Source organism: Bos taurus, chromosome 5, assembly GCF_002263795.3.
Source record: "Bos taurus isolate L1 Dominette 01449 registration number 42190680 breed Hereford chromosome 5, ARS-UCD2.0, whole genome shotgun sequence".
Taxonomy (NCBI): Eukaryota; Metazoa; Chordata; class Mammalia; order Artiodactyla; family Bovidae; genus Bos; species Bos taurus.
The window spans coordinates 61,005,338-61,029,283 of NC_037332.1; the positions used below are offsets into that span (position 1 = coordinate 61,005,338).

At 38.2% G+C, this 23,946-nt stretch overlaps 1 protein-coding gene across 10 annotated transcripts in view; it reads left to right on the forward strand.

Moving 5' to 3' along the window:
- CFAP54 (cilia and flagella associated protein 54) overlaps positions 1-23,946 on the forward strand; it is a 312,009-nt gene that overhangs the window by 252,209 nt on the left and 35,854 nt on the right. For 7 of the 10 annotated variants that reach the window (XM_002687523.7, XM_024992507.2, XM_024992509.2 and 4 more), the window contains one exon: positions 4,261-4,434. The exons of 2 other annotated variants lie outside the window; for them this stretch is intronic. In XM_002687523.7, coding sequence (XP_002687569.6) covers positions 4,261-4,434 — 174 coding nt within the window. Of the gene's footprint in view, positions 1-4,260; positions 4,435-12,977; positions 19,124-23,946 lie in introns of those variants that run through there. One more of the 10 variants, XM_059886964.1, reaches the window with a different exon arrangement.

A 23,946-nucleotide genomic window follows, 5' to 3' on the forward strand; every position in this document is an offset into this window, starting at 1 on the left:
AAGATTGGTAGAGTTAGCACAAAAGAAAATGACAGCCCCTCACAGATGCTCTTTAAGAAAAACATGGCCAGGTTAATAGCAGAAAGAATATGAAAATCAAAATGTTAGTTCTACTGTCAATAGCACGTAAGGCTGATTGGCAAAGTATAAGTGAAAGGAAGTTATCCGAGAAAGAGATGATGAAACAACTAAGCTTATGGTCATGAGGAATGGGAATGAAGAGATGGATATAAATGATGTTGCTTACGTAAAATTGAAAAAAAAAAAACACCTTAGTGACTCTATGGCGATGGCAAAAGAAGAGGGAATGAGAAAAGTTTTATCCCATCATTTGGAACCCCTGTCTGTGATCCCTAGAGCATGATGACACCATTAGCAGATACAATGGGGGCAGGAGAGTGAGAATGTTTGTGGACAAGGCTCGTATGTTCTGCTTTGAAATTATAGTAGAGAACCCAAGAGAAAATAGTGTACATTTTCCATATGTATTTGTGAAATGAATAAATCAAGTCATTTGCATAGAATTCTTTCAAAACTAGGGGGAAAAAACCCACTGATTTATCTTGACTTTGGATTTCACCATATAGCCCTTTAATTTTTACAATTATACCCATACCAGACACATTCATGTTTCTGTTGTCAACTGTCCCAGAGAAGTGACCTGAAAATGTGTCTTGTTCCCAACGGGAACCTTTGCTCATCTTATCCTACTGGAGTATAGTAGCCTTATGTTTAGGGCTTCCCTGATAGCTCAGTTGGTAAAGAATCTGCTTGCAATGCAGGAGACCCCGGTTCAGTTCCTGGGTGGGGAAGATTCCCTGGAGAAGGGATAGGCTACCCACTGCAATATTCCCGGGCTTCCTTGTGGCTCAGCTGGTAAAGGATCCGCCTGCAGTGCTGGAGACCTGGGTTCAATCCCTAGGTTGGGAAGATCCCCTGGAGGAGGGAACTGCTACCACCCCAGTGTTCTGACCTGGAGAATTCCATGGACTGTACATGTCTGACTCTTTGTGACCCCATGGACTATACAGTCCATGTATAGTCTTTGTCTCTGACTCTTTGTCTTTCACTTTCACCCTTGTGTTTGGGGTAAATAATAAAATTTTAAAAAGATCGTTCTTTGGAACAAGAGAGGAGAGTGATTTTAAAAAGTAGTGGAAAGACCCACTAAGGAATATTTATGGATTCAGTTAAGTGAGTCTCAACTAGGGTTATTGCCCCCACGGCAGTGTATTGCAATCCACACGGGAGGATTTTTCAGATTACTTCCTAGATACTGGAAGTATTGGAATGCCCCAAACTCAATGCCCCTATTTCCTGTCTCAGATTCTAAGTCATTTGAGAAATAAAAGAGTAAGACATACTGAGATTAAAAAATACCTTACTTTATGAGTCATGTGTTGATACTGTAGGAAATGGTTTATATTTACGGCTAAATGGTCTCCCTAATAGTGATTAGCAAAGTTGACAGTTCTACCAGTCCAGGCTGATGGGTTTTGGTGGAGAGTGGGGTCATTACAGGTCTCTTTAAAACCTGTGGGGCCAGAAACCCCTTTAAAATCTGTCGCATGAAGGAGCAGAGGATGTTCACTCCCTGAAAACAATATGCTCGGAAGAAGGGTAGAATTATGCATATCCAAAATTCTTTTTCTTGGATACCGGTCAAGTAACTCTCTAGGGAGAGGAGCAGAGAGAAGGTGAAAAGGCCTGGGATATATTGTTAACGTCTGGCCCTCCACCTGGCGGGAACCAGTAGAGTAGTATCAGATCATTCCATCTAACACAACTGTCTGAGTCACCCCTCCTAGGACCTGAGACTGCCTTGAGGATTCCTTCCATGTGTCCCAGATACCTCAGGTGTTTTGGAATAGGAGAGAATGAGAAAGTTGAGAACTATAGTTTCAGTGGATGTAGTCTTGTGAATACTTTATAAGAGTTTGGAAACTAATGTATGTGATTTCTTAAATACTGTTCTGAAAGGAGCTTTGCTGAGCATTGCATTACTAAGGGCAGCCTATCATTACCCAGTTCCTAAGGATGGTGCTCCAAACATACAACCTTGAACACAGTGTGAATACATACAGTATTTCTAACACAGTAATGATGTCAAAGAGTTGTTTCACCGTGTTTGCTCTTTATTTTGATATAATTAGTGGAACACTCTCCCAGAATAATCAGCCCTGGAGATCACTGTCGCTTGCCTGACAGGTGCAAGCCACCTAATCATGTGTTCTTTTCACTGGGGTAGACAGCTAACGAGCATAAAGCCTTTTGGATTTTTTTAAAAGTAAACTCCAAGCTTGGCTGACTTTTATAATAACATTTCTGAGCCTTTAGTCACTCAGGAGGCCATTTCAATCAAGCCCTTCCCATAATTTTGTACTTAAACCTGTTTTTCCCCCACAAAGAAGTAGATACATTTCCAGAACCATCATATATACATGTCATGCTCATCAGCTTTGTGAGTCTGCCTATCGTCAAGTCTATTGAAGCTTTATGATGGAAAAACAAAGACGCCAAACAAATTACATTAAAAATTCCAGAAAGGACGTGATTAAAATGGTGCACAATGCTGAGTTATCCATGTTTAGTCTGTGTGCCCGTGACAGACTGTGTAAGGTCAAACATTTGATTAGTGCAGAGTGATTTGATGTTTATAGTACATGATGAAGCAAGAGTGCTTCTGGTAGGTCTGTTGTTTCATTCCTTTCAAAGAATAAATCAAACATATCGAAAGTACCTGGTGTATAGCCCATTGACTAGCTTATGTAATTAATCCCATTAGGAATTAGATATTGTGTTTTTTAATAGAGAAAAGAAAATTAAATGCCTATATTAATATTGATTTCTGTTGCAGTTCATTATTATTATGCTATTGTATGAATAAACACTATATCTATGTTGACATAGGTATTTACTTTTTATTTTTCTCCACTTAGCTAGTTATTAAATATGAATTATTTTCTAAAATAGTTGTCAGAAGCTCTGAAAGGCACTCAAATATGGAAAAAAATGAATAATTTTTCCTGAATCAATTATTTACCTGATTTTTTGGTGAACTGCCTGATGTAGAGTTAATAATTTTATTTATTGTGCATGTTGGTCATGCTTTTAGTATCCTAGTGCTAATAAATGAGGATTCTGGCTTATCATATCCTTTTATGATAGTCTCTAGACATTTTAAAATAGTTTTCACCCTAGCATTACCTTTCAGTCAAGACATATTTTTTTCTTTTATCAGTAGACAACCAGAAAGGTCAGTGTATTTATTTCTCTTTTTATTTTATTTTGAAGACTTTGCATTGACAGTCTTCAGTTGTATCTTGAACAGGCTCAGAAGTGGAAGGCAGAGAGTCTTACAGAAACACCAGGCCTTTCTTTACAGTCACTGACATGTTCCCCTTGGTCACCAAACCTTGAGATGCCTTTGGAGGTCAAGATTTAGCAGAAGAATTGCTTTCCAGTTACCACACTGTAATCTTGGGAATAATGAGAATTTAATTTTGAAAATAGTTTACACTCCACTGAAGAAAGTCCTTTTTAGAAGTGAGATATTATCATTATTATTATCTTTCTGGCTAGACTCTACTTTTGTTAACAGCAATCATGCTTTACGTTTTTAAGCTACCTTAAAGAACTAAGTAAATATTTTATGAAATCACCAATTGCAATCTATACATTTATGCTTCTTGAAAACTCCTGATTCAGTGACCAAGTTCTATCAAATGAGCAGGGCCCAGATTAAGCAAGACTAAACTTGCAAACCAGCCATATTCATTTAAAGAGGGAATGAAAGTAATGGATTTTGACCTCTTAGAGCAAAAACTGTGTCTAATTTTTCATAAGGTACTACAAAAAAAAAATGTTGTTGAAAAGCAGATAATAAATTGTAACCAAACCCTTAGTATATATATACCAATGAATAAACCAGAAGAAAAGTAGATGTTCTTAGACTCTATGGTGATCTTGAGACTGAAGTGATAGCACTGATATTTCCCCTCTAGATCGTTATTCTTGGATATTCACCAAAGTGGCAGACATTTGTTGAGTCCACTGGGTTTTGAAGCATATTTTTTTTCCACAGAAGAGTCTTCTCTGTGGTAATCGGGAGGTTTTTAAGACCTACATCCATAAAGCAAGCTGAGATGATTCCCAGAGTTTTCCAGTATAGTCACTATTGAATGAAAATTGAATGAATGTCTTAAATATTGAATACATTCATTGCCAGCAATAAAGTGAATGTTTCTCTTCGTTCCCCAGACAGGAGTAACCAATGCTTCTCTATGCTCCGATTTATCACTAAAGACCGTTAGCAGCACATTGTATGGAGACGTGGTGCCACCAGTTGTGGCAACACAGGCTTTAAACAAAGAACTTTGTTTTCAGTGGTACATTCCTCCCCTGGAAAAACCTCCAAAGGAAACAGAACCTATGGTATGTAACATAATTACAAAGCTAAATCTTAGATTTGGATGTAAAATTTAACGGAGCCATTATAAGAGTAGAGAATATCCTCTAGTCATATACACAGAAATGTCCAGCAATTTAGAATCTATATTGTCTAGTAAAATAACTGTGCAAGTAACTAAGAAATCTTGAGAATGTCTGATTCCTGTTGATCGTTTTCCTTTTTCCTGAACTTAAAAAGAAACTTTTCAGTGTATCACCATTATATGTGACATTTAGTGTTTTCTTATAGTTACCCTTTATCACATTAAGGAGATTTTTTCATACTTCCACTTTGATAGAAAGTTTTATTGTGACTATTTTACTATATCTATTAAGATGACTTTATGACTGATCTCTTTTAATATGGTAGTTGATTTTATATGTTAAATCAACCATGTGCTCCTGAAATTGGCCATGATGTATTAATTTTATTGGATTTGGTTGGCTAATGTTTCCTAATGAATTTTTGCCACTATTTTCAAGAGAAATGGGGCTTCCCTTGTGGTTCAGCTGGTAAAGAATCCACCTGCAATGTGGGAGACCTAGGTTCAATCCCTGGGTTGGGAAGATCCCGTGGAGAAGGGAAAGGCTACCCATTCCAGTATTCTGGCCTGGAGGATTCCATGGACTGTATAGTCCATGGGGTTGCGAAAAGTTGGACACAACTGAGTGACTTTCACTCAAGAGTAATGTTGGGCTATAGTTTTTCCTTTTTGTGCTATCTTTGTCAGATATTTTCTGTATGAGCCTTTTGTTAGGCTCATAAAATTCATTGATAAATAAAATCATGGTTTTCTGTTCAATAGTGAAGTTTGTGTAAGTTTGTGGTGGTGATATAATTGTTAAGTTGTGTCTAACTCTTGCCATCCCATGGACTGTAGCCCACCAGGCTTCTTTGTTTATGGGGATTCTCCAGGCAAGAGTGCTGGAGTGTGTTGCCATTTCCTTCACCAGGGGATCTTCCTTACCTAGGGATCGAACCAGAGACTCTTGCATCTCCTGCGAGGTAGGCGAATTCTTTACCACTGAACTTGGTTCAGTTCAGTCGTTCAGCTGTGTCCAACTCTTTGCTACCCAATGGACTGCAGCATGCCAGGCTTTCCTGTCCATCACCAACTCCCAGACTTGCTCAAACTCATGTCCATCAAGTTGGTGATGTCATCCAACCATCTAATCCTCTGTTGTCCCCATCTCCTCCTGGCTTCAATCTTTCCCAGCATCAGAGTCTTTTCCAATGAGTGAGTTCTTCGCTTCAGGTGGTCAAAGTATTGGAGTTTCAGCTTCAGCATTAGTCCTTCCAATGAATATTCAGGACTGACTTCCTTTAGGATTGACTGGTTGGATCTCCTTGCTGTTCAAGAGACTCTCAAGAGTCTTCTCCAACACCATAGTTCAAAAGTGTCAGTTCTTTGGTGCTCAGCTTTCTTTATAGCCAAACTCATACATCCATACATGACTACTGGAAAAACCATAATTTTGACTAGATGGACCTTTGTTGGTAAAGTAATGTCTCTGCTTTTTAATATGCTGTCTGTGTGGGTCATAGCTTTTCTTCCAAGGAGCAAGCATCTTTTAATTTCATGGCTGAAGTCACCATCTGATTTTAGAGCCCCCCAAAATAAAGTCTGTCACTGTTTCCATTGTTTCCCCATCTATTTGCCATGAAGTGATGGAGCCAGATGCCATGATCTTAGTTTTTTGAATGTTGAGTTTTAAACCAACTTTTTCACTCTCCTCTTTCACTTTTATCAAGTGGCTCTTTAGTTCTTCGCTTTCTGCCATAAAAGTGGTATCATCTGCATATCTGAAGTTATTGATATTTATCCTAGCAATCTCGATTCCAGCTTGTGCTTCATCCAGCCAGGCATTTCTCATGATGAACTCTGGATATAAGTTAAATAAGCAGGGTGACAATAACAGCCTTGACGTATTCCTTTCCCAGTTTGGAACCAGTCTGTTGTTCCATGTCCGACTCTAACTGTTGTTTCTTGACCTGCATACAGCTTTCTCAGAAGGCAGGTAAGGTGGTCTTGTATTCCCATTTCTTTTTTTTTTTTAACCATTTATCATTTATTTATTATTATTATTTTTTACTTTACAATATTGTTTTGGTTTTGCCATACATCAACATGAATCTTCCACGGGTGTACACGTGTTTCTCATCCTGAACCCCCCTCCCACCTCCCTCCCCGTACCATCCCTCTAGGTCATCCCAGTGCACCAGCTCCAAGCATCCTGTATCCTGCATTGAACCTGGACTGGCGATTCATTTCATATATGATACTATACATGTTTCAATGCCATTCTCCCAAATCATCCCACCCTCTCCCTCTCCCACAGAGTCCAAAAGACTGTTCTATACATCTGTGTCTCTTTTGCTGTCTCACATACAGGGTTATCGTTACCATCTTTCTAAATTCCATATTATGTGTTAGTATACTGTATTGGTGTTTTTCTTTCTGGCTTACTTCACTCTGTATAATAGGCTCCAGTTTCATCCACCTCATTAGAACTGATTCAAATGAATTCTTTTTAATGGCTGAGTAATACTCCATTGTGTATACACAATGTATACCACAATGTATACCACAGCTTTCTTGTCCATTCATCTGCTGATGGACATCTAGGTTGCTTCCATGTCCTGGCTATTATAAACAGTGCTGCGATGAACATTGGGGTACATGTGTCTCTTTCAATTCTGGTTTCCTCGGTGTGTATGCCCAGCAGTGGGATTGCTGGGTCATAAGGCAGTTCTATTTCCAGTTTTTTAAGGAATCTCCACACTGTTCTCCATAGTGGCTGTACTAGTTTGCATTCCCACCAACAGTGTAAGAGGGTTCCCTTTTCTCCACACCCTCTCCAGCATTTATTGCTTGTAGACTTTTGGATCGCAACCATTCTGTCTGGCATGAAATGGTACCTCATAGTGGTTTTGATTTGCATTTCTCTGATAATGAGTGATGTTGAGCATCTTTTCATGTGTTTGTTATACAAGCCACTCCTGCAGCTCAATTGCAGAAAAATAAACGACCCAATCAAAAAACGGGCCAAAGAACTAAATAGACATCTCTCCCATTTCTTTAAGAATTTTCCACAGTTTGTTGCAATCCACACAGTCCAGGGTTGTAAGTTTGGAGTAACCCTTTTTCTCAGATACTTGCTAAGAGTTTATCAAAGTAAAGCATTTATGTTTTTGTTGTGAGGCAATATAAGACTAGTGATGTAAGTCTCCATAGTTAGAGGCAGTCTTTAGGCAATAGTACTAACAACGTGCTGGTTTTCAGAGCTGGTATCAGTTCTGGTTGGGCTAATATCTGTTCTAATGGTAAGTGCATGTGTCAAAACAAGTTTTAAGTATTTTAACTGTCACCCCTGTGACATTAGGGTTTTCTATTTCTTCTTGACTCAGTTTTGTCTAAAGTTTCTTTTTCTAGGAAATTTTCCATTTTATTTAAAATTTGTCTCATCTTTTTGGATAAGGCAATGGCTACCCACTCCAGTATTTGTGCCTGGAGAATCCCATGGACAGAGGAGTCTGGTGGGCTACCATCCATGGAGTTGCAAAGAGTCAGACGCAACTGAGTGACTAAGCACTCATGCTCATCTTTTTAACCAATCTGTGTATTTGTAGCTGAAGTGCCCCTTTTGAAACTTTATATATTGCTTATCGGTGCATTTTTTCTTGGTTATTGTCACCAGAGATTTCTCATTAATCAATTTTATTTCATTAATCCTACATATCTTTCCTCTACTGTTTTTTTTTTTTTGTAATGTGTGTATGTGTTTTCTTTTCCTAACTGACTTCTTGACATAGATGTTTAGCTCAATATTTAGTCCTTTCTTTCTTAATCTATGCATTTAAGGCTATCAGTTTCTCTCTAAATTTTGTTTTGGCTTCATCCTACAAATTTTTATTATAGTATTGTCATCATCTTTCAGTAAAAAAATAACTTTTTAAATTTCCAATATGATTTCTTCTTTGACTTAACAAGTCATTTCAACATGTTTCTTACAACTTACATGAAGTTTTTCTAGTTATCTTTTGTTATTTATTCCTAGATTATTTTGTTCTGTGTTAATAAAAAATATTCTATATGATTGACATTTGTTGAAACTTGCTTTTTCACCAGGAAATGTTTATTGTGTAAATATTCCATTGCTCTTAAAAAGAATGTGCTCTCCTCAGTTGTTGAGGCAGTGTTGATATATGTGCAATAGGCCAGTTTGTGTAGTCTTATCCAGGTACTCTGTATCGTTACTGACTTTTCTATTTTTGTTTGGCTTCTTATTTTTTTAAATCAAGAACTGTTGACCCTTGAACAACATAGGAGTCAGGGTGCTGCTGGCCTTCCACACAGATGAAAAATCTATGTGTAACTTTACAGTTGGCTTTCCACATCCACATTTGTGGATTCAGCCACCTATGGATTGTGTATAATAGTATAATAGTACATATTTATTGAAAAGAATCCTCATAAAGTAGGACCTGTACAATTCAAACCTATGTGTTCAAGAGATTTTACCATTTAATTCTGTCACTGAGATTGTTGTTCTTTGGTTTTTTCGTGTAGTTCTGTCAAATTTTGCTTTATGTAATCAGAGGCTTTGTTCTTAGGTACGATCAGGTTGACAAGCATTGTGACTTCTTGGCGATTTCAGTATTTTGTCATTTTGAAGTGACTTCTGACCTTTTCATAAGAATACTTTTTCCCTCATAAAGTCTGCCTTGTCTGATATTACTAAAGGAAAATGACTTTCTCATGATTATTATTTTCACAGTATTTCTTTTTCCAGCCTTTTGCTTTCAGCCCTTTTGTGTCCTTGTGTTTTAGTTGTATTTTTAAATAAGAATATATGCTTGGATATCTTAAAATGCAGTCTGATAACATTGTATTTTGACTAGCAAAGGTAATTCAGTCACAGTTAATATAAATGCTACTCTATTTGTTTTGAAATCTACCATATTATTTTAAACTATGACTTCTCTCAGTTTTCTGTCTTTCTCTCATTTTGGGATTGATTATTTTTCTCATGCATTTTTACTCTCTGAATTTTGAAATGATGCACGCTTTTGCTGTGCTTTTAGTGGTTACCCCTCAGGACAACATACATACTTATCAATTTTAAAGTCAATGAATAATGTCTTTATTCCTGTAATGATTTATATTATTGTACATTTTCTTTTTAGTAACCAAGATAATATTATTTTTATTTTATACAGGAGTTATTTTCCTTTAGAATTTTATATATATTCAACATTTGCTTTGCTTTCTATTCCCTCTTGCATTTTAGACTTTCCATTTAGGATCACTTCTTTCTGTTGAAGTATATATTTTGAAATTTCTTTTGGTGACCATCTTCTGGAGGCAAACACTCTCAATTTTTGTTTGCCTGACAAATGTCATTGTTTTACATTATCTAGGAAGTAAATTTTTATGGAGTAGAGAATTCAAGCTTGGAAATTATTCTCTTTTAGTACATTGAAAATGTTACTTACTCATTTCCAGTGTTGCTCTTAAGAGTCAAATTGCTGTTGCTTTAAAAAATATTCTGACTTCTTTGATGAACCACTTTGGAGGCGGTCTTTGCACAGTTTTACTAGGAATGGTCTTCTTTTTATTTATTTTGCTTTCATTAGTGCAGTGGTAAGAACATAGGTTCTAGAGCCCTCAGAATGGGGCAGATCAAACTCCTGTTTTGAATCCCAGTTCTGTTATTATACTTAGTAATTTTGTGACCTTTGGTAGATAAGTTTTCTGTATCATGAGTACCCCAGAGATAATTGTGTAAACGTGTTAGTCACTCAGTTGTGTCTAACTCTTTGCGATCCCATTGACTGTAGACCACAGGCTCCTCTGTCCATGGAATTCTCTGGGTGAGAACACTGGAGTGTGTTGCCATTCCTTCTCCAGGGGATCTTCCTGACCCAGGAATCGAGCCTGTGTCTCTTATATCTCCTGCATTGGCAGGCGAGTTCTTTACTGTCTGAGCTACCAGGAAAGCCCTAATTGTGTAAATGTAACCTAACTTATATGCAGAGTACATCATGAGAAATGCTGGGCTGGAAGAAGCACAAACTGGAATCAAGATTTCTGGGACAAATATCAATAACCTCAGATATGCAGATGACACTACCCTTATGGCAGAAAGTGAAGAGGAACTAAAAAAAAAAGGAAAGTGAAAGAGGAGAGGAGAATGAAAATGTTGGCTTAAAGCTCAACATTCAGAAAACTAAGATCATGGCATCTGGTGCCATCACTTCATGGGAAATAGATGGGGAAACAGTGGAAACAGTGTCAGACTTTATTTTTTGGGGCTCCAAAATCACTGCAGACGGTAATTGCAGCCATGAAATTAAAAGACGCTTACTCCTTGGAAGGAAAGTTATGACCAACCTAGATAGCATATTGAAAAGCAGAGACATTACTTTGCCAACAAAGGTCCGTCTAGTCAAGGCTATGGTTTTTCCAGTGATCATGTATGGATGTGAGAGTTAGACTGTGAAGAAAGCTGAGCACTGAAGAATTGATGCTTTTGAACTGTGGTGTTGGAGAAGACTCTTGAGAGTCCCTTGGACTGGAAGGAGATCCAACCAGTCCATTCTACAGGAGATCAGTCCTGGGTGTTCCTTGGAAGGACTGATGCTGAAGCTGAAACTCCAATACTTTGGCCACCTTATGCAAAGAGTGGACTCATTGAAAAAGACTCTGATGCTGGGAGGGATTGGGGGCAGGAGGAGAAGGGGACAACATAGGATGAGATGGCTGGATGGCATCACCGACTTGATGGAAATGAGTTTGTGTAAACTCTGGGAGTTGGTGATAGACAGGGAGGCCTGGCATGCTGTGATTCATGGGGTCGCAAAGAGTTGGACACAACTGAGCAACTGAACTGAATTGAACCTAAATAGTAGTTGTTATTTATTATTATGTAATTTTAACAGTATTACACTATTTTAAAGTTTAATAACTTCAAATATATATATGATACACTCGGTAAGCATCATTTTTAAAGCACCTTTTAAAAGACATACAGATGGCTAACAAACACATGAAAAGATGCTCAACATCACTCATTATCAGAGAAATGCAAATCAAAACCACTATGAGGTACCATTTCATGCCAGTCAGAATGGCTGCAATCCAAAAGTCTACAAGCAATAAATGCTGGAGAGGGTGTGGAGAAAAGGGAACCCTCTTACACTGTTGGTGGGAATGCAAACTAGTACAGCCACTATGGAGAACAGTGTGGAGATTCTTTAAAAAACTGGAAATAGAACTGCCTTATGACCCAGCAATCCCACTGCTGGGCATATACACCGAGGAAACCAGAATTGAAAGAGACACATGTACCCCAATGTTTATCACAGCACTGTTCATAATAGCCAGGACATGGAAGCAACCTAGATGTCCATCAGCAGATGAATGGACAAGAAAGCTGTGGTACATATACACAATGGAGTATTACTCAGCCATTAAAAAGAATACATTTGAATCAGTTCTAATGAGGTGGATGAAACTGGAGCCTATTATACAGAGTGAAGTAAGCCAGAAAGAAAAACACCAATACAGTATACTAACACATATATATGGAATTTAGAAAGATGGTAACAATAACCCTGTATATGAGACAGCAAGAGAGACACTGATGTATAGAACAGTCTTTTGGACTCTGTGGGAGAGGGAGAGGGTGGGATGATTTGGAAGAATGGCATTGAAATACGTATAATATCATATATGGAACGAGTCGCCAGTCCAGGTTTGATGCACGATACTGGATGCTTGGGGCTGGTGCACTGGGACGACCCAGAAGGATGGTATGGGGAGGGAGGAGGGAGGAGGGTTCAGGATGGGGAACACATGTATACCTGTGGCAGATTCATTTTGATATTTGGCAAAACCAATACAATATTGTAAAGTTTAAAAATAAAATAAAAAAAAAGAGGAGAGAGTTGCAACAGAAAAGAAAAAAAAATTAAAAAAATAAAGTGTACCAGCAATATTTCCCTAGAGATACTTCAGGTGCCAATGTTGTACAGAAAAGAGAGTAAAATCTGAGTAACCAGCAAAACCGAAGTGTATAGTAAATGGGAGAAAAAACTTAATTCCTCTCTGAATGCTGTTTAAAAATTTGTATCACAAGCATAACTCATTTTAATGTTTATTATCTTTAATTCTATATCTTTATCCATGTCTAGTTCTTACATGTGTATAGATGTTTGCAATAGGGCTAACTGGGGAGCAGGAGGAGAGGTGGGCAAGAATTTGGGAGCAGTTCAGTATCAGTGCCTGAACTCTTTGGAGACGGAACACTGAGTCCAGTTCTGGGAGAGTCTTGAAGACGGGTCAAGCTTTGAAAAATGGGACAGTTGGTCACTATCACCTTTTACAGAGGAACCCTCCACTATAGCAATCCTTTGATTTCTGCTGTCTCTAAGAAGGGCCTCGGGCTCTTTCCCATGAAACATTTCCTGTATATTTTTGCCTTGTTCAGCACTTTTTATCTTTTTTTTGTTTTGCCTCCTGCAGTGGACTGCTCCTGCACCTCCCAGCTCTTGAGTGCTGTCCCCTCTAGCGGTGCCTCTGGTAGCTTCTGCTGCTCCTTGACTCATGTGACCTGTGTCAGATGGTAAAACCTCCAGAGCCCACCCTTTCTTTACTCTCAAGCACAGCTTCTCCCAACAGCCCCTCCATTCTGCGCCTCTAGGCTGGCAACCTAGGGCTAACTCCGGGTCTGTTATATATCCCTCCTACCATACAAAAAAGAGAAACTTTAACACCTAACTTCCCAGAAACATTGAAAGCTGTTTATCATATTTTGAAAGTACTCGCCTTCCTACCCTTTCCATGTTCAATCCTTGCCAGATATTCCACATGCATTTTAAAATAAAAAATCTGTGGTCTCTTTTGGGGGAATTTAGTGCAGTAGTTTTCAAATCACCGTTCCAAGAATCCTCATGGGTCATGGAGTCAAGTGGTATTTTTTTAAGAAATTAAATATAAGAAGGCAGTATCAGAATGCACCACATACAGTAAGTGGAAGTGTTTTCTGAAACATTTGTTTCAGGATAGATTCTGTTAAAAAGAGCATTTCTAGATTGACGTTCAGCATTCTGAAGAATTTGTTTACTGGCTGACAAGAGAACAAACAGAGTGATAAAAGAGGATTTCCATTCAGAAAGGGTTTGGAAACAGAAGGATGGCATGGTTGGGAAACAGATTGTTTACCCCAACAGTTAGTTTTAAAAAATGAAGAACAAAGCATAAAGTTCATTTCACAAAGCCATAGAAATATCACATCCCTATCAGTCTAGGGCAGGATGATCTGGGGGAGTTAATGCTAAGACTGCATCTGTGGCTGATAATTAGAATAACAAGGTTTTATGCATCGACAATAAAATCTGACAATTAGCATGGACCCATGAACTGGTGTCAGACAGAGATTAGAAGTGGAGCACCAACTAACAAATTCTAATTTAAACAGGTTGCTTGAGTAATTTTCGTAAGCCACAAGCAAAGACACAGAACACACAGTTTTCCTATCTTAGTTCAGGGACATTTTTTTCCACCTTTGACAATAAGTATGTATGTATTGGGTCATGATAAAAGATGCAGTGGCTGCCATAATTCTCAGCTACACAATCAGGAAATGCTGATTTAGGAGAGCTAGATGTTCTCAAATCTAAGAGTCTATTTTTTCAGAAGATAACACTGAAATTTTTTTGATGATTTAAATATTATTTGTGAACATTCATCTATTCATTATCTTAGACCTTCAGTGTAGAGTTTAACGTTGGAAAAACTGGGTGAAGCTCATGAAACCCCACAAGATGATACAGGTATTCTACTTCATTAACTTCACAACAACTCTATGAGATAGGTACAATTGTCCCTCAGTATCCACAGGGGATTGGTTCAGAAGGCCCTCAGATATCCACCAAAATCCAGAGATGCCCGGTCCCTTATATAAAATGGCAGGCGTGTGTGCTAAGTAGCTTCAGTCGTGTCTGACTCTTTGCAACACTGTGGCTGTACCCCACCAGGCTCCTCTGTCCCTGGGATTCTGCAGACAAGAATACTGGAGTGGGTTGCCATGCCCTTTTCCAGGAGATCTTCCCAACCCAGGGATCGAACCCACACTTCTTATGTCTCCTGAATTGGCAAGCAGGTTCTTTACCACTGGTAACACCTGGGAAGCCCCATAAAATGGCATAGCATTTGCACATACACTCTGCACATCTTATGTATACTTTAAATCATCTCCCCATTACTTATAAAACCTAATATGATGTAAATGTTATGTAGGTAGTTGCCAGAACATGGCAAATTCAAATGCTGGTTTTTGAAACTTCCTGAATTTTTAAAAATATTTTTGATTCCCAAGTTGTTGGATCCATGGATGCAGAAACCCTAGATTATAAATTATACTATCCTATTTAACAGAATTACCTTTAGTAGAATATAATAGAACCACACATGTTATTCATTGAAACTTCTTTACAAGCAAAGCATCTTTTGAACCATTTCAGTGTCTCCTAAGGACAATTACTGAAGAGACTGCTAGAGCTTATGATTCTAATGAACCTCCCAGACACTGGCATTAAAAAGCGTTGTAAGAATGGCTGATTTAGAAAGAAGACTACAGCTTAGCCTTAAGGAAATATAACCATGACCAAAGGTTTGATGGTCCAAATTTGTCTCAAAATTACACTTTAGGGCCTTTAGCTTTAAAGCACCTCATATTCTTGCTATTTTTAGCATACAGGGTAACCAGTAGAATGCTTTAGCTCACAAGCCAGCCTATTTGAGGTTCAGAATGAGACTGGAGTTATGTTTATAACTTGATAAGGCTCAAGGAATGCAACCCAGAGCAAGCAGGGCAGGGGAGGGGCAATAAAGCTTCCATAGCTGGCCCTTCCTTTTGGCCTGAGACCTAAGTTGGAGGGATGCAAACGACTGCAGGGGCTATTGCGTTGAAGGCACAGCCCAAGGCATGTTCTTCAGAGGCCATGGAAGTGGTAGGCAGACAAGCATGATCAAGTTAAAGAAGTCTGATCTGGCAAAGCTTGCCAGACTCCATCTGGCAAGTGAAAACACAGATTTGTACAGAGCTAAAATAGTTCTTGGAGATAAGTTTATTCAGAAGCCCAACAAGTCTGGGAACAAGAAATACAGAGCTGGTGCTCTTTTCTGGAGGCTTTTGTACCCCTAAGAAGAGCAAGACACTATTTCAGGGTCCCAAACAAACAGGCTATGCATTCAACACAAGCTGAGGCCTAGCTGGATGGTAAAGGATGAGTTAAGATTCCTGGGAAAACTAACAAGTCTTAATAAAAGCAGAAGCTCAATGTTATTAACTTGGATGTTAGGAGTGCTATAACTAAGATCATACAGATGCCCAGGACCTCCCCTGAGGTCTTCTAGATTTTGGGACTTGTTGCCTAAGTGATTAACTAGAGTTGGTCCTGCATATGGGGCCCAAGATTACCACCAGCTTCTGGGAACTGGGGAAGACAAAAGCTGGATAAGTGAGGCAGGAACTGGCATCTGAGAGTCCCTGGCCCTTGCAGAGTGTGGTCAGGAACCAATACCACCAGCACCCCTGGAAGCTCATTAGAAATGCAGAATCTTGAATCTCACTTTAGACTCACTGAATCAGAGTATGCATTTTACTTGCACATTCCAAAATGTATGCACTTTCAAGTTTGAGAAACACTGGTCTAGGCTGGTGATACCAATGCACTTATACTCTACAGATGACTCTCCAAGAAGTATTCTATTGCCAATTCATATAGTGGGCTCCACTGGTAACCTCTGATTTCTTTTGGTCCCACCCAAGTCACATGTCAGAACTGAAAGGAAACTAGAATACCTAAGCAACACTCTCGTTTTACACATGAGAAACAAAGTTCCATAGGGGTCAAATAACCAATGTCACAACTCGTAAGTGACAAAAAATAAGAATGCAAACCTAGGTCTTTTCATTTTAAATATTAATTTCTATATAAAATGTGTATAACTAATTGCTTGCTAACTAATTAATAAAGCATTTATTGAGTGCATACTGTATGCCAAGCATTTTGTTGGGCGATTAAGATATCAAGATGAGGAAATTACAAATCAGCTTGATCTAATGGAAGTGGAAAGTAGATTCTTCTTTCATTGTTCCTGGGCTGTAAGGACAAGACAGTTTTTTTTTTAAAGTGATATTTGTTTTTAAAAATTATTATTATATTAGTTTCAGCATAATGATTTCATATTTTTATACATCATGAAATAATCACCATGAAAAGTCTAGTTACCATCTGTCACCATACAAAGTTGTTACAATATGATTGACTATATTTCCTATGTTGTATATTATATCCCTGTGACTTATTTATTTTGTAACTGAAAGTTTGTAGCTGTTAATCTCCCTCAACTATTTCACTCATCCCCCAACCCCCCTCCCCTATGATGACCAAAAGTTTATTCTCTGTATCTATGAATCTATTTCTGTTTTGTTATGTGTCATCATGTTTTTTAGATTCCACATATAAATGAAATCTTGTCATATTTGTCTTTCTCCATCTGACTCATTTCACTTAGCATAATACCCTCTAGGTCTATCCATGTCGTCCCAAATGGCAAGATCTCAGTATTTTTATGGCTGAGAAATACATAATTTTCATTGGCATATATATAATTTTGAATTAGTGTTTTTTGCAGAGGTGGGATTGTTGGATGCTATGGTAGATCTGTCTTTCAGTTCATTTCAGTTCAGTCGCTCAGTCGTGTCTGACTCTTTGCAACCCCATGAATTGCAGCATGCCAGGCCTCCCTGTCCTTCACCAATTCCCGGAGTCTACTCCAACTCATGTTCATCGAGTCAGTGATGCCATCCAGCCATCTCATCCTCTGTCGTCCCCTTCTCCTCCTGCCCCCAATCCCTCCCAGCATCAGAGTCTTTTCCAATGAGTCAACTTATCTTTAATTAAAAAAAATTGTTTTCTATAGTGGCTGTACCAGTTTACATTTCTACCAGCAGTGCTTCAGTGTTCCCTTTTCTCCACATCTTCATCAACACTTGTTATTTGTTGTCTTTTTTATAGTAGCTGCCCTTTTAGGTGTGAGGTGATATCTCTCTGTGGTTTTGATTTGCATTTCCCTAAAAATTTTTGATGCTGAGCAGTTTTTCACGTGCCTGTTGACCATCAGTGTGTCTTCTTTGAAAACATGTCTGAGATCCTCTCAGATGTCCAGTTTTTAACCAGGTTTCTAATTTGTTGCTTTTTTTTGAGGTTGAGTAGCCTGAGTTCTTTGGATAGTTTGAATACTAATGTCTTACGAGATATATAATTTGCCAGATTCAAAAAAATATTGCTAAGGCCAATATCAAAGAGCATATTACCTATGTTTTCTTCTAGAAGTTTTATGGTTTCAGGTCTTACATTTAAGTCTTTAATCCACTTGAGTTTGAGTTTATTTGTATATATAGTGTGAGAGTAGTCCAGTTTAATTCTTTTGCATGTAGTTGTCCAGTTTTCTGAACACCATTTATTGAAGAAGTAGTCTTTTTCCCATTGTATATACTTGCCTTCTGTTGTAGAATGATTAACCATATAAGTGTGGGTTTATTTCTGGGCTCTCTATTCTGTTCCATTGATCTATATGTCTGTTTTTGTGCCAGTACCATTCTATTTTGATTGATATAGCTTTGTAGTAGGATTTGAAATCAGGGCGCATGATATCTCCAGCTTTGTTCTTATTTATCAAGATTCAGTTCAGTTCAGTTGCTCAATCATGTCCATCTCTGCAATCCCATGGACTGCAGCACGCCAGGCTTCCCTGTGCATCACCAACTCCCAAAGGCTACTCAAACTCATGTCCATTGTGTTGGTGATGCTATCTAACCATCTCATCATCCTCTGTCACCCACCTCTCCTCCCGCCTTCAATCTTTCCCAGCATCAGGGTCTTTTCCACTGAGTCAGTTCTTCACATCAGGTGGCCAGAGTATTGGAGTTTCAGCTTCAGCATCAGTCCTTTCAATGAATATTCAGGACTGATTTCCTTTAGGATTGACTGGTTGGATCTCCTTGCAGTCCAAGGGACTCTCAAGAGTCTTCTCCAATACCACAGTTCAAAAGCATCAATTCTTCAGCGCTCAGCTTTCTTTATAGTCCAACTCTCACATCCATACATGACTACTAGAAAAACTATAGCTTTGACTAGACAGATGTTGGTAAAGTTATGTCTCTGCTTTTTAATATGCTGTCTAGGTTGGTCATAACTCTTCTTCCAAGGAGCAAGGGTCTTAATTTCATGGCTGCAGTCACCATCTGCAGTGATTTTGGAGCCCCCCAAAAATAAAATCTCTCACAGTTTCCATTGTTTCCCCATTTGTCCTAGTTCTGTAAAAAATTCCATTGGTATTTCAATAGAGATTACATTGAATCTGTAGGTTGTCTTGGGAAATATGGTCATTTTAACAGTTTTAATTCTTCCAGTTCATGAACACAGTATATCTCTCCATTTGTTTATGTTGTTTTCAGTTTCTTTTTATCGATATCTTATAGTTTTCTGAGTACAGGTCTTTCTTTTACCTCCTTGGTTAGATCTATTCCTAGGTATTTTATTCTTTTTGATGAAATTGTAAATGGGATTCTTTGCTCCTTCTGATAGTTCATTGTTAGTGTATAGAGATGCAACATATTTCTGGATATTAATTTTGTATTCTGAAACTTCATCGAACTTCATTTATATTAGTTCTAATAGTTTTTCTTGTGGTGTCTTTAGGATTTCTATATATAGTATCATGTCATCTTCAGACAGTGACAATTTTACTTTTTTCTCTAAAATTTGGATACCATTTATCTTTTTTTCTTGTCTGATTGCTGTACCTAGGACTTCAAACACTATATTAAATAAAAGTGGTCATAGTGGGCATTCTTGTCTTATTCCTGAACTTAGAGGAAAAGCATGATGTTACTTGTAAGTTTGTCATATATGGCCTTTATTATATTGTTGAGGTATGTTCTCTTTTATGCTCATGCTGTTGAAATTTTTTTTCATCATAAATGGATGTTGAATTTGTCAAAAACTTTTTGCGCATCTATTGAGATAATCATGTAATTTTTATTCTTCAATTTGTTAATGTGGTGCATCACATTGATTGATTTGCAAATACTGAGTCATCTTGCATCCCTGAGATAAATCTCAGTTGATCATGATGTACATACAAGACAATTTTAAATATAGTATCCCTCAGTGTTTGTAAAAAATCACATCACTTTTTTTTCATTGAAAAAGTCTTTTCAGAAGTGATTAAGGAAGCACTGGAAAATTTTTCATGGGTGTATTACCTCCTGAAGAATCCAGTCCTGGATATGCAAGGTGATATAATTTATCCCTGAGGGTAAAGACAAGTTGGGAATAGAACTAAACACTGTTCTCAACTGAAAACTAAGTGGATTAGATGAGAACAGGCTGCGGGATCAGATGGGAACCTGGTTTGGGATTAGCAGCAGATCTAAGAGAATATGGGAAGTGAGGTATCCAGGTCAGGTTAAGGAGCCAGGGATGATCATGGTGCTACAAATGACAACAATAATGCTCTAAATACCACTTAAAGCAATTCACATTGACTCAGTCCTCACATTGATCCGTTGGATGAAGATTACCATATCTTCTACTTTACAAATGAGAACACAGAGGCATAATGTTTTAATAATTTTCGCAAGATCACACAGCCAGTAAGTGGTGGAGGCAAACCCAGGCACCCTGGCTCCAGAGCTCAGGTTCACAACAACTCTGAGTTTAGTGCTTTATTATTTAATTACAGCCCTATTTTATTCAAGTTAATTTTGACTTCAGGCTTTTATACTTTGAATCCAATTATCTATGCCAGGCTTCAGTTAAGTGCAGTTAAAGAAGTCTTTAAATTGTGTTGCAAAACCATTGACAAGTATCAGTTTTAGGAGGGAGAGTGTCATTTCCATAATCAGGGGTTAAATATAAAGCGTGGCTTCTATTTAAAATTTCCAACTAACATGCTTTGGGGAATTTGACTAGTTCTTAGCAGATTAATGGAAATTTCAGAAATATAAAGATGTTAACGTGTAGCAGGGATATGACTGAGTTGCTTGCTGTGCACCTGAAACTCTCACAGCACTGTTGTTCAGCCATACTCTAACATAAAATAAAAGTTAAAGGAGATGCTGTAAACACTGCTAAAGAAGTACAAGATATCACTCCTGTCCTCAAAGATTGTATGTGCTAGCCTGGGAGTCAAGGTTAACAAACACAGGCTGAGAGCAAACACCACTAAGCACTGGGAGATCTTGAGCTACTCTCTCTGGGATTCATTTCATTTTCTTTTCAGAAACGTTTCATTAAATTTTCCAAAGTTTGAAAAGTCAAATATTTTTAATGAGTAAAAAAAGAACAATTCTCTGTCTAGCTCTCCTTCTCCCTGAATCTCTCTCCTCAGATGTAATTGCTTCAAACTCTTTCAACTGTTTTTGTTTGGTTGTTTTGCTTTCACCCATTTAACTAAATTATGTGCTCAGGTGATGATTTCTCAAGTGATCAGCCTTACACACTCTTCTTCTCTGCACATTCTCCTAACTGAGTCCTATCACAATTCTTAAAGCATAGTCAGTGTTTACATTATGACTATGTAAATGTCACTCACTGCTGAGCCAAATAAGGTACTATTTCCTTTCTTGTCTTCTTTCCTGCAGGAAAAAAAAAAAAAAAAACCTGCCTCACTTTTGTTTCACTTAGTATTCTCTGTATTTTAGAATCTCTTATTCTTCCTAAGGTTTCAAATAACTATACAGTTCTTCTCCATGTGGACAAACTCATGAGCTTGTCTCTTAGTTCCTTTTTTCTTTCCTTCAGAGACATGCTTCAAACTGGACCAATTACTCTCATGGCTCAAATATCATCTTCAGAGCCCATTATCCATCCTCCTAATAATTCCTTCCTCTCTGAGTTGGATTCCCTTGCTCCCATGTTTCTCTCTGACTTGGCTTGCTCTCTCATGTTAAATGAACACATCTTCCATCTTCCCGAGAAAGAATGTGCTGGAGGTTCTGGTAATTCCGAGCTCACCAGACTCCACAGATTGCATCCATGGAAGGCTCTAGTAAAGAATAAAGCATGGCAGGAAGAAGAAAGCACAGATAGCCATTAGAGAGACTCAGGTACCCAGGAGGAGCTGCCTGGTCTCCTGGTCTCTGGCACACATGCTATCTATGGGTCATGAACCACTGAAATATGGTGAGATATGTTGGTTTCAAGAAAGCTGCTATCTTACTTGGGAGGGTTCTTTCATGTCTCTGATCATGTAGTCAAAACCAGACTGTGGGGCTATCAATGAGAGAAGTGATGATAAAAATAGACTCCAGATGTAAGTAATCAACATGTGTATTTTCTCAAAAAAAAAAAAAAAATAGTGCTGGTAAGCTGACACAGGCAGCCTCCTGGTGTGTTTCACACCCCAAAAAAGAGCTGTGTTAATTACTTGCTAGTACATTCCATTCAGCTTTGGTCAAGGAACAGTTCCATTATTTCAGTCCTCTGAGATGGTTACCAAGGTGGCAATGTATTGAGATTATTCCTGCACTTACATAGGAAGTAAAGAGACCTTGTATACCTGACAAAAGGTCATCATTTTAATACTTAATTCACTGTTGTCTCAGCATAGAATTCTAGGTTGAAAATTATTTTCCCTCAAAATGTAGGAGGCACTCACTGTTCACTGCCTCTGGGAATTCTGCTTTGCTGTTGAGAGTTCTGTTCCCATTCTGATTCCTAGTTCTTTATTTGTGACGTCTTTCCTCTGCAAACTCTGGGGATCTCCCCTCTGTCCCCTGTGTTCTAAAGTTGCATGGTGCACCTTGGTGTGGGTATTGTTCTGGATCCTTAGGGTGCCTATTTCAATATATGAAGTTTATTCTTTGGTTCATGTAGATTTGTTTCTTTTATAATTCACTCCCTCTAATGATCTCTGCAATTTTTGGAATTTCTGTTATTCAGATAGTGAGCCTATTAGATTGAGTGTTTACTTTTCTCATCTTCCCCTGACCCCACCATTTATGTTTTTAAATTTAGGTTTATTTGGGGGGAGATATATTTAACTTTATATTTCAGTAATCTTTTATTGATTAGTTGTTATGATCATACATTTTTTTTAAATTTAAGAGTGCTTATTCTCTGTTCCATTTTAATAGCATTGTGTTCTAATTTTTAGATGCAACGCTGGCGTTTTTCTGTCTGAGAATATTAATTATGGTTTCATTGACATTTTCTTCTGCTCTCTGTCCTGTATCTGATTCTCCAAGTCCCTTTATTACATTAGTTCTGGTCTCTACCTTTCATTTCATGTCTAGTGACCCTTGGCTCTTCACTCATGTTTGAGAAAATGAGAATCATATTTAGTCAGGCTTATGGACTTTTGGCCTCACTGCAGTGTAGCTGAGCTAGCAATTTCATTGGAGGATCCTGAAATGTTAGATCTGAAGTTCTCTTCTCTTCATCTGGTAAATTTTACCAAAGAGGATCTTCTAGATTCCTGCTTGGTTTTCTACATTCTGGGTAGGGGCTAGAGTGGGATAAAGGGATGCCTCTTGTTCAGAATATGGACTTGCACTTATCAATGTTTTCAATTCAGCATTTCATTCCTGGACTAATGTCCTTCCTGAGCATATATCTTCTTTTTCTAAAATTTTTAATTGGAGGATAACTGTTTTACAATATTGTATTGGTTTCTGCCATACATCAACATGAATCAGCCATAAATATACATATGTCTCCCCGCTCTTGAACCTCCCTCTCACACCATTCCACCCCTCTAGGCTGTCACAGAGAACCTGATTTGAGCTCCCTGCATCACAGAGCAAATTCCTACTGGCTATCTATTTTACATATGGTAATTTGTATGTTTCAGTGCTACTGTCTCAATTCATCCCATCCTCAGCTTCCCTCACTGTGTCCACAACTCTGTTCCCTATGTCTGCATCTCGTAGATCTTCTCTGATTTAACCTCAACAGTGAAAGAAGTTTGGGCAGCGTAGAAGAGGCAGAAAAGGAGGAAGGGAGTCTCCTGGTTGCAAGAGCTCAGAGAAGGGATGGGAGGGAGATTATTCCTGAGGTTGTTGGGGTTCTTGGTCATGCTTGTCATCGGCAGCCCCTCTGAGGCCAGGTGGGACACCACCTTTCCTCTCTGCTGACTCAGCTATGCTCTTCCAGGTGCTTTCACAGTGTTGCTTCCATCTCTCATCTACTTCATTTTCTCTTTTGCTTCTGTCTTTGTGAATTTATGACTTTAAGAAATTTTTTTTATTATTAATTCATATTGGGAGACTGCAGGATCTTAGTTCCCTGACCCCTCATAGGGATTGAACCTATGCCACCTGGGGTGGAAGTGCAGAATTCTAACCACTGGACTGCCAGGGAATTTCCCACATCCCTTTACTCTTACTTTAGTTTGACTTGAGAGGAACCAGAGATAA